At 36.8% G+C, this 16,589-nt stretch overlaps 2 protein-coding genes across 18 annotated transcripts in view; both read right to left on the bottom strand.

Moving 5' to 3' along the window:
- The window catches only part of LOC143243177 (uncharacterized), a 386,181-nt gene that overhangs the window by 149,660 nt on the left and 219,932 nt on the right, over positions 1 to 16,589 (bottom strand). The gene's annotated exons all lie outside the window — the stretch shown is intronic.
- Positions 1,389 to 16,589, bottom strand: part of LOC143242691 (histone-lysine N-methyltransferase SETMAR-like) — a 49,638-nt gene continuing 34,437 nt past the window's right edge. For 6 of the 10 annotated variants that reach the window (XM_076486163.1, XM_076486161.1, XM_076486165.1 and 3 more), the window contains 2 exons: positions 7,158 to 7,284; positions 1,389 to 3,142 (listed from right to left, as the gene is read on the bottom strand). In XM_076486163.1, coding sequence (XP_076342278.1) covers positions 2,614 to 3,142; positions 7,158 to 7,284 — 656 coding nt within the window. In that variant the 3' untranslated portion in view covers positions 1,389 to 2,613. Of the gene's footprint in view, positions 3,143 to 3,631; positions 3,854 to 7,157; positions 7,489 to 11,227; positions 11,405 to 16,589 lie in introns of those variants that run through there. The other 4 variants (XR_013023147.1, XR_013023146.1, XM_076486160.1 and 1 more) reach the window with 3 other exon arrangements.

The raw sequence follows: 16,589 nt of genomic DNA, 5'->3' as shown, positions 1-16,589 counted from the left end.
CCTGAATGTAAATATCAACATGGCACAACATTCCATGGAAGAGCGGGGTGGTGTTGCTCTATCCTGTGAATACAGTCTGGAGGAAGCAGACGGCAGAGAGTATTGGAATTCGCCGGAATATCACGTGGCATAGCGTGACAACGTCTGATCGCTGCAACAGTGTCAGCATACCAAGTGGGAGAATTAAAACACATTGGTTTATTCAGGCCCGGTGAAACACAAAAATGTCTGAACCAATCAGGAAATGAGCCAGTTGGCTACAGGGATGATCCTCCCAAGAGAGACAGCATATAGTTGTGGACAAGAAAGGCACTCGGTCCAGACACGTGGGATGTCCACTCCTCTCATGAAGGGTGGCTTAACTAAAGACAACCAAGACACTGTCTCAGTCTTACCACTCCACAGACATGTCACTCAACAGCTCGCGCACAGCAGTCGTTCAGAGGAAGTATCTCGCCAAGATACCATAACAAGTGGAGAAGCCTCCTCTTCACCGCTTCTGTCAAACAAGTTAGCAGGGCTGTAACAATCTTGAACTGCCAAACTGACACGTTATACCATCTTCCCACAGGCAGCCTCAGGACTCGCAATGAAGGGAATCCCAAAACACTTGACTGGAGAGGAAGCCCATGCCAAATTAAATGGAGTATCTGCAGATGAGGCCCACTTGCCCAACTCCCGAGCCCTAGACTTAGTGTAGTTGAGCTGAGCTGCACTACCCTGAGAGTACTTGTTAACAATCGCCCTTGTTGAACCCAGGTATGTTTGGTTTTCTAGAAATCAGTTCATATCATCTGCATAACTTACATACTTGATGGATGCCCCACCTGGGAAACGAAGGCCACACATTGAAACCTAGTGATACAGATGAGAGAGCAGGTACGATCACTAACGCATAAAGAGATGGCGATAATGGACGTCCTTGACGAACACCCTGACAGATGTTAAACTGGGCATCAAGTATCCATTCACTAAGAACATGCTCGAAGAAGACGTATAGAAAGTTCGTACATAAGCTGGAGTAAAAACCAAACCTCTCCAGAACGTACCGCAAATATTTGTGGTAACTCAATCAAAGGCCTTACTCTGATTAAGTGACACAAAAATTTTAGGGATGCTCCTGTCCGTGATATAATGTAACAGGTCATATCGAAGTACCAAGTTTTGATGGATACTTCTTCCTCACACATTTCAATGTCAAGGACAAGACGGCATGACAACACTGAAATGGGTATACAGGGTTTCAGAAATAATCTTTCCATCCACACTCAAGAGTGATATGGTATGCCATATCTTTGGACTGGAGAGATCCTTAGAGATTAACATAATTAATCCATCCAGCGTACCCGAAGGCATGGACCCACGGGTCAGACAGTAGTTAAAAAAAAGTCTAATGAAAAGGGGCCCAGTAATATGCCATACATGGTGATAGAATTCCACTGGTAAGCCATCCAGTCCCAGACACTTACCAGATAGCCAGCCAAAATTCATTTAGTGTAATGGGTTTCAAAACGTAGTCAGACCGTGATGGATTGAGGGTTGGCAAGAACTGAATGATGTCTCGCCAAATATCCTCACCCACAGTCGAAGCCGAATATAGTCAGCTATAGTACTTGAGGCACGTGTTGAGGATGTCAGTAATGTCTGAGGATACCTGACCATTGTCTCTCAACAGATTGGAGATGTGCTTATATTAAGACTTCTCCTGTGCCTTACAAAGTGGAATCATAGTAACATTTCTGGGATTAAGCAACTTCATCAGACTAGAAATGCTAGTCCATTGATTCAAGAAGTTTGTTTTGAATTACGCGCAAAGCTACACGAGGGCTATCTGTGCTAGCCGTCCCTAATTTAGCAGTGTAAGACTAGAGGGAAGGCAGCTATTCATCACCACCCACCACCAACTCTTGGGCTACTTTTTTACCAATGAATAGTGGGATTGACTGTCACATTATAATGCCCCACAGCTGGGAGGGCGAGCATGTTTGGCACGACGGGGATCAGAACCCGCGACCCTCAGATTACGAGTCGCATGCCTTAACACGCTTGGCCATGCCAGGCCTATCCCATAAGTAATGTCCCATTTTTGGGTTCAGAAAAAGAGAAAGTATTTCAAGCGATTTTAATGTTACTTAATCAATAATGTATGTTCCATTATTATTCATTACTTCCTGCCAATGATTCACAAGCTTCTGAATGTCACTTCTGTAAAATTCATAGGGTCTGTAGGAAAAGAATACAGAGAAAATAGTTTTGACATCTTCATTGGAATAGATGATAATCAGATGTAGCAAGGTCTGGAGAATAAGGAGGATGTGGAAGTTTTTACCAGTCTAGTTCTTCAGTCTTTGCAGATGTAATCCTTGCTGTATGGGGCCATGCATTATCCTGATTTAACACAACACCTTTGACTGATCAAAGGATGGCTCCTTTCTTTCAGTGCAACATTCAAGCACTCTACCTGTTGATTGTAGAAGTTTGATGAAATCATTACATTGAATGAAAGCAACTCACAGTGAATCACACCAACAATATCTCCCAAACGTTTAGCAAGACTTTCCTAGGGTGGATGTTCATTTTGGGCTGTGCTTTAGCCAGTTTACCTGCAATGAGTCATTGTCTACGGCACTTAACATTTTTATAAAATATCCATCTTTCATCTCCAGTCACTATCTTGCTCAATAAAGGTGAGCTATGTTCAAGATAGAGCAGAGAAGTGCAAATGTGCACTCTTGCTCTAAGGTTGGCTTCTCTCAAATCATGGGGGACACATTTTCCAAGTTCTAACACCTTTCCAAGCTCTTGCAGATGACAGTGAACTGTTAAATGGGTTAAATCACACTTCTGTACTAGTTCAACTGTTACAGCATAATCTTCATCAAGTGCAGCCAGTAACAAGTCATCATTAAACTCAACAGGACGACTCGAACATGGCGAATCACTTAAGCTGTAGTCACCTGATCTGAACTTCTGAAACCACCTTCGACATTTTCTTTCATTTAGAGACTCTGCACCATAAATACCTTGAATGTTTTGTGTAGTTTCTACCGCACTATTGCTTTTCTTAAACTCATAAAGCATTATATGCCTAATGGGCTCCTCAGACACATCCATCTTTATAAGGGTGTAATTGATTAATGATCTGAAAAAGTGGAGTTGGGTTAGTTTCTTTTATTTGTCTGAACATTTCTATACACGTCCTGCTATATATTTTAGTCATGAAAGCCTTATATAAAGAAGAAATGATGATACACTTTCTGTATTAAATTTTTGGACATTACTTTTGGGATGGCTTGATATATACTGGTCAAAACAAATTGGATGTCATCAACTTATTGATAAATATATATAGAAACACCTAAATTATAAAGGAAACTATTAAATGAAATTAATGTGTTTGTGGGACGACATCACCAGTTACTTATATGTCTCATGTGCCCCTCAGACACATCCATCTTCGTAATGGTTATTTGATTAATGATCTGAAAAAGTGTATTGGGTTAGTTTCTTCTATTTGTTTGAACATTTTTTATGCATGTTCTACTACATATTTTGCCATTAAAGCTTTTACAAAGATAAAATGATGATGAACTTCCTGTATTAGCTTTTCAGACATCACTTACGGGATGACTTGATATTTGATAAACGTTTATTAATTGGAAAACTACAGATATATGACAAGGAATATTTACAGATTTCGAACATTACAACCAATCAACTTCAGAAAATTAACTTCGGACGTCAGTATTTCTATGAAGGCATGACATATCTTCCTTGATGAAAAATTAGCATATAAATATTTTAAGGTCAGCTAAGAACAGAACTAGCTAGCTTCCCGTCAAGTGAATTGTACCTGTATATCAACAGAGAATTCATTCGTTCATCATGAACTGCCGCTAAAAGATTCAATTCCAGATCAGATAGAAGAACCAGCACTGTTTGTAAACTTTTTAAAAATATTATTTGTAATAACTTGTTGTAATAACCATTATAAATTGTATTGTTGTTTGTATATTCAATTTATCTGTCTTAAGAGAAAAAAAACTGTGTGTATCAATCTAGTTGGTAAATATCATAAATTTAATAAATACCAGGATTCAATTAACTTCTAAATTATCAGTGATGTCGAGAAACCCACTTGTTGAGAAATTTATATGCAAAAACGGCTCGTTTGGGTTGAGAAAATATTTTACATAGAAGAGCGAACAACGTTTCGACCTTCTTCGGTCATCGTCATGACCGTCATCGTCGATGACCGAAGAAGGTCGAAACGTTGTTCGCTCTCTATAATATTTTCTCAACAAACGAGTTGCTCATTGCATATCTTCTAAATTAATATTTCTGGCTGTTTAAAATCATAATACATAAGATAATAAATCGGAGGCTCGTCCGTAATAAACTATATTACTTAACCAGACGTATCAATTTTCATTGTTATTTGATCAAAGTTTTTTTTAAAAACTGCCCATGTTAATCACTATATGGATTTTATTTTTTATACTTGTTTATAAAGTGTTCTGGTTAGCTTTACTTTTCTAAAAGCTTTATAAAATAATAAAAAAAAATGAAATGAATTTAGTTATAGAAAAAAATGCAGACAAAACAATGAATGGAATAAAACTACCACAATGAACAAAGTAGCAAAACAATGGAATAAAAACTACCACAATGAACAAAGTAGCAAAGCAGACAAAACAATGGAATAAAACTACCACAATGAACAAAGTAGTAAACAGACAAAACAATGGAATAAAACTACCACAATGAACAAAGTAGTAAAGCAGATAAAACAATGAATTGAATAAAACTACCACAATGAACAAAGTAGTAAAAGCAGATAAACAATGATTGGAATGAAACTACTACAATGAACAAAGTAGTAAAACAGACAAAACAATGAATGGAATAAAACTACCACAATGAACAAAGTAGTAAAGGAATAAAACAATGAATGGAATAAAACTCCCACAATGAACAAAGTAGTAAAGCAGATAAAACAATGAATGGAATAAAACTACCACAATGCAAGAAAGTAGTAAAAGCAGATAAAACAATGAATGGAATAAAACTACCACAATGAACAAAGTAGTAAAGCAAATAAAACAATGAATGGAATAAAACTACCACAATGAACAAAGTAGCAAAGCAGACAAAACAATGGAATAAAACTACCACAATGAACAAAGTAGCAAAGCAGACAAAACAATGAATGGAATAAAACTACCACAATGAACAAAGTAGTAAAGCAAATAAAACAATGAATGGAATAAAACTACCACAATGAACAAAGTAGCAATGCAGACATAACAATGGAATAAAACTACAACAATGAACAAAGTAGTAAAAGCAGACAAAACAATGGAATAAAACTACCACAATGAACAAAGTAGTAAAACAGACAAAACAATGGAATAAATACCACAATGAACAAAGTAGTAAAGCAGATAAAACAATGATTGGAATGAAACTACCACAATGAACAAAGTAGTAAAGCAGATAAACAATGATTGGAATGAAACTACTACAATGAACAAAGTAGTAAAGCAGACAAAACAATGAATGGAATAAAACTACCACAATGAACAAAGTAGTAAAGCAGACAAAACAATGAATGGAATAAAACTCCCACAATGAACAAAGTAGTAAAGCAGATAAAACAATGAATGGAATAAAACTACCACAATGAACAAAGTAGTAAAGCAGATAAAACAATGAATGGAATAAAACTACCACAATGAACAAAGTAGTAAAGGAAATAAAACAATGAATGGAATAAAACTACCACAATGAACAAAGTAGTAAAGGAGACAAAACAATGAATGGAATAAAACTACCACAATGAACAAAGTAGTAAAACAGGACAAAACAATGGAATAAAACTACCACAATGAACAAAGTAGTAATAAAAGGAAAACAGATAAAACAATGAGTTAAATGAAACTACCACAATGAACAAAGTAGTAAAACAGATAAAACAATGATTGAATGAAACTACCACAATGAACAAAGTAGTAAAGCAGATAAAAAAATGAATGGAATAAAACTACCACAATGAACAAAGTAGTAAAGCAGACAAAACAATGAATGGAATAAAACTACCACAATGAACAAAGTAGTAAAAACAGATAAAACAATGAATGGAATAAAACTACCACAATGAACAAAGTAGTAAAGCAGATAAAACAATGAATGGAATAAAACTACCACAATGAACAAAGTAGTAAAGCAAATAAAACAATGAATGGAATAAAACTACCACAATGAACAAAGTAGTAAAGGAGACAAAACAATGAATGGAATAAAACTACCACAATGAACAAAGTAGTAAAACAGACAAAACAATGGAATAAAACTACCACAATGAACAAAGTAGTAAAGCAGATACAAAACAATGGAATAAAACTACCACAATGAACAAAGTAGTAAAGCAGATACAATAACAATGGAATAAAACTACACAATGAACACAGTAGTAAAACAGATAAAACAATGAATGGAATAAAACTACCACAATGAACAAAGTACTAAACCTGATATCAACATAAATTAACAGAAGAAAATAATACATGAAAGCTAAAAAGTTAAGCATAATAATAGGAGAAAATATAACAGCAGAAGAAAACCTGCTGCAAATGCAGAAAACTAAATAAAATTAATAATAGAAACAAATCGAATAGTGTAATGAAGCAACGTGTGAGCGCAGACAGCCCTCGTGTAGCTTTGCGTGAAATTCAAAACAAAACAACATTTGAAATCAAAAAATTAAACATAATAAAAGGTAAAATGTTTAGCCACAAAGAGCTATTTATAATAAAAATAAGCGTATTGATTTTCCAGAATGTTTGAGGTTGATCTAAAGTTCATAAGATCACCTTTCGTTACGTAAAAAACTCAGACTTACATTATTTTGAACATTAATCCAAACAGTACTTGTAGTAATTCTTATAATAAAATATTACTACGTTCTGTGTAAATTCTCATTTTATCTAGCCTCGACTCCCTATAAAACAAAATTACTGAAAGTATTGAACTAGACAAAGGCTCAAAAGTAATGTTGGCGGGAGGCAACGCTAAGCCTGACTTTGGAACCAGACATATAAAAGTTTGAATTAACAGTTGCTAAGATTATATAAAGCTTAGACTGCTAAATAACTTACTCTGGTGAGTTGGAAATAAGGTTTAGCGATTTTCTATAACAACCAACAGTCGAACGGGCGATGCTGTCTCGCGTAACAGTTTCACAGCGTCTTTGAAGGAGATGTCCCGCAGTGACATGTCGTTCACCTAGAAAATCTGTAGGAGACAAAAGAAATGTTGTTGTATTTTTTTTCATATTAAATCGTGCTGGAATAAACTTTGAAACTAATAAAATGATTCGACTTATAGCCAACAAAACATCTCCCCTCTTTAGACGGCCATCTTGGAAAGCTGCACCACAGCGAAGAACATCTGTTACAACTATGGCCTCCTATAAGATACGATGTGAGCTATTAAATAACAATTATTATTGTATTAGACTCACGACAAGTTCTATTGATAAGCTGCTTTCTCACTAAAGATCTTAAACTGTTTATTCTCCAAGCGAATAATTTACTTGTAAAACAAATTCTGATCTATAACGTAGAGTTAATATTTAAAATAAGCCATATAACGTTTAATTAATTCTAGTTATGCCATTCAATTATAAATCTATAGTTTTGTTTTTATTTAATACAGGCCGTGCATAGTTTGGTAATTAGAGCTCCTAACTCGCAAATCTGTAGGCCACGACTTCGAAACCGCGTTTCTGAACGTGCTTGCCCTTTCAGTTATGGGGTTTACAGAGCCACAGTCAATCCCACTACTCTTTCACGGAAAGAGTTAACGGTAGGTGGTGTTGTAATTAGGGCGAGTGTTTCATGGTCCGCCACCAGAGAGTGACACGTGTAACGATCTCATTGTCCTACAAACCAGATACGATTATGTGTTGGGAAGTAGTATCAAATAATGCGTTGCTAGGAGATGCCATGTGATAATATAGTTAAGGGTTATTCAACATAGAGCGTGTTGCTGTAGGCGACGAACTAGTAACAGAGGGTGCACTCCTAGAAACAGATATTGTAACCAAGGGATCTATTAGTAGATGTTATTACCAAGCTTATATAGGATTGGAAACTATTACTTTCGTAGAACTGCTTATAGATTTCAGTTGTTCTCAACTTATGTTTACAGTTTTAATATATTTACCTGCATTGGTCTTACAAAAGTGGACGGTGCTTTCATATGCAGAAGGTATTATTTGGAAATTATTAAATTGGACAAAGGCGCATTGTGGGGTGTCTTAAGATGTGATTACATCAAACAATTTAGTCTAGACTTAATTATGTGTTCTATAATTTACAAATTAATTATGTGTCCTATAATTTTACAAATAAAACTCTTATTTTATTATTTCAGTGTGACAACTATTATGACACTGTTATCAGTTTTATCACGCGTATTATCTTAATTTGTCCAATATTTGAATGAGACATTCTTTATAACCAATAATTTACCATGCATCCATCATTATATGTATTAAACATTTCACTAATTCATTTATTCTCTAGTTTTATATTGACTTACATAGCATATTTTTTTGAATTTTGTGTCACAAGCCTAGTGTGTCACACATGACAAGTTATAAGATGTCTTCAAATAACGTTCACTTTCATTAAACCTAGTATGTCATACACCGACAAGTTATATATAACATGTCCTGAACTAACGTTAGCTGTCATAAGCCAAGTGTGCAGTGGCGGATTTAAGGTTGTGTGAGCCCAGTGGCTAATAATTTACATACAGTAAAATTATGGGCCCTGAGGTTGAACCTCCTACTTCAATACGACACTGCAAGTGTGTCCCACACTGACAAGATGTAACATATCTTGAACTGACGTCAACTGTCGTTAAGCTTAGTCCATTGCCCAAGGAAGAATATACTTTAAATTTATATTTATACGAGATTTACATTGAATAGTAATAACGACTCCACCACGTAGAATGTTTAAATATAAACAATTTAATATTCTGCATAGCGCCTTTAAAAGTTGAATAATATAATAATAAATATGTATTTATTGGTGGTGTGTTCTATTGACGAGCTACATTCCATCTTAACTGACAGTTAAAAATTAGAAGCTGTTATCTGTCTCTGATAGCTCTTGTGTAGTGTTTTTATTAAAGGTTATTCATGTTTGATACAAAGCAGTAAAATCACTAGAAATGGTACAAGTGTCGCAAGGTTTTGAATCCCGTAAAGCAAGAACGATTTTGGTTGCAGCAGTAAGTACTTAAATGTTTCCAATTCATTAACCATCTCGTTCAGTACCGATTAATTTATTACAATGACAACTAAGCTGGCAGACTAAAAAGTTTGAGATACAATGTATAAAATATGCTATCCTGAACAATAAAACAGACCAGCAAACCTTTGCGATCAATCTTTCTCTTAAGGAACTTTAATTAAACTTCAAACCAACTTTTTATAGTACCATTAAAGTTTTTTCGTTTTTTTTACCACAGAAGTTATGATACTGAGTTGATAACAAATGAAATTGACAAAACCAATCCAGTATGCTGGCAATATAAAGTTTAAACATTACACAACATATATATTAAGATTTTATTCATTATTTATTTACAAATTCCAAATAAATCATCGTAGGAAAAGAAGGAATGTTGTTTTCTTGAAATATCGTATTTTGAATGTTTCTAATACTTATACATTTTTAATAATACATTGGAAATGTGGTAAACGTAAGGGCGTTCGAAGCTAGAATTCAGGATCCAATCCCTGCTGTTGCAGATCGCAGCCCATTATGCCCTCAGCTACAAAACAAATATTCCACATTTTTACGGAAGGACTCAGAGGCACGTTTCTGGACTTTCAACGCTAAAATATAGTGTTTGAATCCCATGGTGGACAGAATACAGATAACTTATTGTATAGTTTTGTGATCAAACAAATAAAGCAACTATCGGGTAAATCAGTTTGAAGTTTCTCAGTAAAGCTTTAGTTTAAATTCGATGATGAGAAACCAGTTTTTCAGAAAACACGAGTTAGAAGATGGCTACAGTGGGCAATACAAATATCTTTATTGTAAATAATATCACGTCATCGTCACTAGTTTACAGGTATTATCCAAACCATACAAATAAAACTTCTATAAATTACTTTGAATTCCAAATATCAAGAACTAATTACAAAAACATGAGGAAGAATTGAACCAAAGATCAACCAAAGCTGCTTCTTGTACTTTAATACGACATCATGATGATGTACATTCATAGTAAATCTTCAAATTCCTAGATGTTTTCGTCACTTGACAGTTATTGGTTTTTAACAAACTACGCACACTTTTCTGTCATCATAGTAATGCGTAAAAACAACAAATTGCCAAATCGTTAGTCTTAACTAGTAATTTACGCACTTTCTTGTACTAGTGTTTTATATATAAGAACCAAACCTATTTTTCTTTATAGATATTTGGATTAATTAAGTTTTTCTACAATGTTTAAATATTTTTAAAGGTACATTTTAAAGAATATTCAACATTGTTTTAGCATATAATTTGGAACTAACGTATATCTCTTAAGATGTCCGAATATAGTGATATATTATTGTTTGTCCTGGAATAGCTAGGTGGTTAGTACACTCGACTCGTAATCAGAGGGTCGCGGGTCTGAATCCCCGCCACACCAAACATGCTCGTCTTTTTAACCGTGAAGGCCTTATAATGTCACAGTCAATCTCACTATTCGTTGGTAAAAGAGTAGCCCTAGAGTTAACGGTTTTGAATTTAACACAGAGCTACACGAGTGCTATCTGCGCTAGCTGTCCTTAATTTAGCAGTGTAAGACCAAAGGGAAGGTAGCTAGTCATCATCACCAACCTTTGAGCTCGTCTTTATCAACTAAGAATGAGATTGCCCATCACATCACAACGTCCCACGACTGAAAGGGCGATTGGTAGGATGGGGATTCAAACCCGTAACCCTGAGATTACGAATTGAATGCCCAAACCACCCATCTACACTGGATTTGTTGTTTTTTTAAGCAAACTAGAACAGAAATCGTCGCATTTCTAATCTTGGTAAGCTAACCACTAGGTTTCACCCAGAGCGATTAGATATTATTGGAATTACGGCCAAAATGTCGTTAACAGTAATGGTTCCCAACTAATGCATTCTAATTATGATATTTTCTGATATTGACTAGGAACGTTAAGTATCTTTTATCATCCTGTCACGGAGACTAGTATCTTTAAATATCAAATTTCTTTCTCGTTCTGATTTTTATAATTAGGTAGCTTGCTTCTGATCACGAACAGTTCCGTCGAGAGGTATGAAGATGTCTTCCTTCTCACTAATCGTCACCAAACAACCTACGTTCGAAATAAAACCGGTAAAGAATCAATTTCATTCTAAACAGGATTTTATCATTCCTATTGTCATGTTACACACCAACAAGTGTCAGCGTCTTGAAACTTTAAGCATCAACAAAGGTCAGCGTCTTGAAACACTATAATCATTAACAAAGGTCAGCGTCTTGAAACTCTAATCACCAACAAAGGTCAGCGTCTTCAAACTTTAATCACCAACAAAGGTCAGCGTCTTCAAACTCTAATCACCAACAAAGGTCAGCGTCTTGAAACTCTACTCACCAACAAAGGTCAGCTTCTTGAAACTCTAATCACCAACAAAGGTCAAAGGTCTTGGAACTATAAGTATCAACAATGGGCAGCGTCTTGAAACTCTAATCACCAACAAAGGACAGAGTTTTGAAACTCTAAGCATAAACAAAAGTCAAGGTCTTGAAATTCTAATCACCAACAAAGGTCAATATCTTGAAACTCTAATCACCAACAAAGGACAACCGTCTTGAAACTCTAATCACTCAACAAAGGTCAGCGTCTTGAAACTCTAAATCACTAACAAAGGTTAAAGGCCTTGAAATTAAACATCAACAAAGGGAAGCGTCACAGAAACTAAGTATCAACAAAATGAAATGTCTTGAAACCCTAATCACCAACAAAGGTCAACGTCTTGAAACTCTAATCATCAACAAAGGTCAGCGTCTTGAAATTCTAATCACCAACAAAGGTCAATGTTTTGAAACTCTAAGTATCAAACAAAGATCAAGTCTTGAAACTCTAATCACTCACAAGGTCGTGACTCAATAATACCCAAACAAAGGGCAAGCGTCTTGAAACTCTTTAATCAAAGCAAAGAAAGGTCATCGTCTTGAAATTCTAATCACTAACAAAGGTCACGTCTTCTTGAAACTCTAATCACCAACAAAGGACAATATCTTTAAACTGTAATCACCAACAAAGTAGGCATCGTCTTGAAACTCTAATCACCAACAAAGATCAACGTCTTGAAACTCTAATCACTAACAAAGGTCAGCGTCTTGAAACTCTAATCACCAACAAAGGTCAGCGTCTTGAAACTCTAATCACCAACAAAGGTCAGCGTCTTGAAACTCTAAGCATTAACAAGTCAGCGTCTTGAAACTATAAAGTATCAACAAGGGGCAGCGTCTTGAAACTCTAATCATCAACAAAGGTCAGCGTCTTGAAACTATAAGGATCAACAAGGGCAGCGTCTTGAAAACTCTAATCACCAACAGGGTCTTGAAACTTAATCAACAAAGGTCAGCGTCTTGAAACTCTAATCACCAACAAAGGTCAGCGTCTTTCTAAACTCTGCAGAATCAACAAAGGTCAAGCGTCTTGAAACTCTAATCACCAACAAAGGTCAAAGGTCTCTGAAACTCTAATCACCAACAAAGGTCAGCGTCTTGAAACTCTAATCACCAACAAAGGTCAGCGTCTTGAAACTCTAATCACCAACAAAGGTCAGCGTCTTGAAACTCTAATCACCAACAAAAGGTCAGCGTCTTGAAACCTTAATCACCAACAAAGGTCGCATCAGTCTTCAAACTCTAATCACCAACAAAGGTCAGCGTCTTGAAACTCTAAGTATCACCAACAAAGGTCAGTGTCTTCAAACTCTAATCACCAACAAAGGTCAGCGTCTTGGAAACTCTAATCACCAACAAAGGTCAATGTCTTGAAACTCTAATCACCAACAAAGGTCAGCGTCTTGAATAGTATCAACAAAGGGCGTCTTGAAACTCTAATCACCAACAAGGACAGCGTTTTGAAAACTCTAATCACCAACAAAGGTCAATGTCTTGAAACTCTAATCATCCAACAAAGCAGGTCAGCGATCTTGAAACTCTTAGCATCAACAACAGGTCAGCGTCTTGAAATCCCAATCACTAACAAAGGTCAGCTGTCTTTGAAACTCTAATCACCAACAAAGGTCAAGGTCTTGAAACAAGGTAAGTATCACAAACAAAGGTCAGCGCCTTGAAACTCAATCACCAAGGTCATCGTCTTGAAACTCTAATCACCAACAAAAACAGTTTTGAAACTCTAATCAACAACAAGCACAACATCTTGAAACTCTAATCACCAACAAGGTTCTTGAAACTCTAATCATGTAAAGAGGAATGTCGCCCTGAAACTCATAGCATCAACAACAGGTCAATGTCTTGAAACTCTAAATCACAAACAAGGGTCAGCGTCTTTGAAACTTTAATCACAAGTAACAAAGGCGTCTTGAAACTCTAGTATCACTAACAAAGCGTCTTCTCTCAAAGTGTCTTGAAACTCTAATCATCAACAAAGGTCAAACGCCTCCAAACTCTAATCAATAACAAAGGACAAAGTGTCTTGAAACTATAATCAATAACAAAGATCAGCGCCTCCAAACTCTAATCACCAACAAAGGACAATGTCTTGAAACTCTAATAATCTCTAACCCAAGGGTCAGCCGCCTTTGAAACTCTAATCACCAACAAAGGTCAGCGTCTTGAAACTCTAATCACCAACAAGGTCAGCGTCTTGAAACTCTAATCACCAACAAGGTCAGCGTCTTGAAACTCTAATCACCAACAAGGTCATCTTGAAACTCTAATCATCAACAAAGGTCAGCGTCTTGAAACTCTAATCACCAACAAGGTCAGCGTCTTGAAACTATAAGTGTCAAAAGGTCAGCGTCTTGAAACTCTAATCACCAACAAAGGAAGGCGTCTTGAAACAATCACCAACAAAGGTGGCGTCTTGACTCTAATAACAACAAAGGTCAGCGTCTTGAAACTCTAATCACCAACAAAGGTCAGCGTCTTGAAACTCTAATCACCAACAAAGGTCAGCGTCTTGAAACTCTAATCACCAACAAAGGTCAGCGTCTTGAAACTCTAATCACCAACAAAGGTCAGCGTCTTGAAACTCTAATCACCAACAAAGGTCAGCGTCTTGAAACTCTAATCACCAACAAAGGTCAGCGTCTTGAAACTCTAATCACCAACAAAGGTCAGCGTCTTGAAACTCTAATCACCAACAAAGGTCAGCGTCTTGAAACTCTAATCACCAACAAAGGTCAGCGTCTTGAAACTCTAATCACCAACAAAGGTCAGCGTCTTGAAACTCTAATCACCAACAAAGGTCAGCGTCTTGAAACTCTAATCACCAACAAAGGTCAGCGTCTTGAAACTCTAATCACCAACAAAGGTCAGCGTCTTGAAACTCTAATCACCAACAAAGGTCAGCGTCTTGAAACTCTAATCACCAACAAAGGTCAGCGTCTTGAAACTCTAATCACCAACAAAGGTCAGCGTCTTGAAACTCTAATCACCAACAAAGGTCAGCGTCTTGAAACTCTAATCACCAACAAAGGTCAGCGTCTTGAAACTCTAATCACCAACAAAGGTCAGCGTCTTGAAACTCTAATCACCAACAAAGGTCAGCGTCTTGAAACTCTAATCACCAACAAAGGTCAGCGTCTTGAAACTCTAATCACCAACAAAGGTCAGCGTCTTGAAACTCTAATCACCAACAAAGGTCAGCGTCTTGAAACTCTAATCACCAACAAAGGTCAGCGTCTTGAAACTCTAATCACCAACAAAGGTCAGCGTCTTGAAACTCTAATCACCAACAAAGGTCAGCGTCTTGAAACTCTAATCACCAACAAAGGTCAGCGTCTTGAAACTCTAATCACCAACAAAGGTCAGCGTCTTGAAACTCTAATCACCAACAAAGGTCAGCGTCTTGAAACTCTAATCACCAACAAAGGTCAGCGTCTTGAAACTCTAATCACCAACAAAGGTCAGCGTCTTGAAACTCTAATCACCAACAAAGGTCAGCGTCTTGAAACTCTAATCACCAACAAAGGTCAGCGTCTTGAAACTCTAATCACCAACAAAGGTCAGCGTCTTGAAACTCTAATCACCAACAAAGGTCAGCGTCTTGAAACTCTAATCACCAACAAAGGTCAGCGTCTTGAAACTCTAATCACCAACAAAGGTCAGCGTCTTGAAACTCTAATCACCAACAAAGGTCAGCGTCTTGAAACTCTAATCACCAACAAAGGTCAGCGTCTTGAAACTCTAATCACCAACAAAGGTCAGCGTCTTGAAACTCTAATCACCAACAAAGGTCAGCGTCTTGAAACTCTAATCACCAACAAAGGTCAGCGTCTTGAAACTCTAATCACCAACAAAAAGTCGTCTTGAAACTCTAATCACCAACAAAGGTCAGCGTCTTGAAACTCTAATCACCAACAAAGGTCAGCGTCTTGAAACTCTAATCACCAACAAAGGTCAGCGTCTTGAAACTCTAATCACCAACAAAGGTCAGCGTCTTGAAACTCTAATCACCAACAAAGGTCAGCGTCTTGAAACTCTAATCACCAACAAAGGTCAGCGTCTTGAAACTCTAATCACCAACAAAGGTCAGCGTCTTGAAACTCTAATCACCAACAAAGGTCAGCGTCTTGAAACTCTAATCACCAACAAAGGTCAGCGTCTTGAAACTCTAATCACCAACAAAGGTCAGCGTCTTGAAACTCTAATCACCAACAAAGGTCAGCGTCTTGAAACTCTAATCACCAACAAAGGTCAGCGTCTTGAAACTCTAATCACCAACAAAGGTCAGCGTCTTGAAACTCTAATCACCAACAAAGGTCAGCGTCTTGAAACTCTAATCACCAACAAAGGTCAGCGTCTTGAAACTCTAATCACCAACAAAGGTCAGCGTCTTGAAACTCTAATCACCAACAAAGGTCAGCGTCTTGAAACTCTAATCACCAACAAAGGTCAGCGTCTTGAAACTCTAATCACCAACAAAGGTCAGCGTCTTGAAACTCTAATCACCAACAAAGGTCAGCGTCTTGAAACTCTAATCACCAACAAAGGTCAGCGTCTTGAAACTCTAATCACCAACAAAGGTCAGCGTCTTGAAACTCTAATCACCAACAAAGGTCAGCGTCTTGAAACTCTAATCACCAACAAAGGTCAGCGTCTTGAAACTCTAATCACCAACAAAGGTCAGCGTCTTGAAACTCTAATCACCAACAAAGGTCAGCGTCTTGAAACTCTAATCACCAACAAAGGTCAGCGTCTTGAAACTCTAATCACCAACAAAGGTCAGCGTCTTGAAACTCTAATCACCAACAAAGGTCAGCGTCTTGAAACTCTAATCACCAACAAAGGTCAGCGTC

The sequence above is a fragment of the Tachypleus tridentatus genome, unplaced genomic scaffold, assembly GCF_004210375.1.
Source record: "Tachypleus tridentatus isolate NWPU-2018 unplaced genomic scaffold, ASM421037v1 Hic_cluster_2, whole genome shotgun sequence".
NCBI lineage: Eukaryota > Metazoa > Arthropoda > Merostomata > Xiphosura > Limulidae > Tachypleus > Tachypleus tridentatus.
The sequence above is the reverse complement of the archived record's forward strand: the minus strand, read 5'-3'. Positions and strand labels throughout refer to the sequence as shown.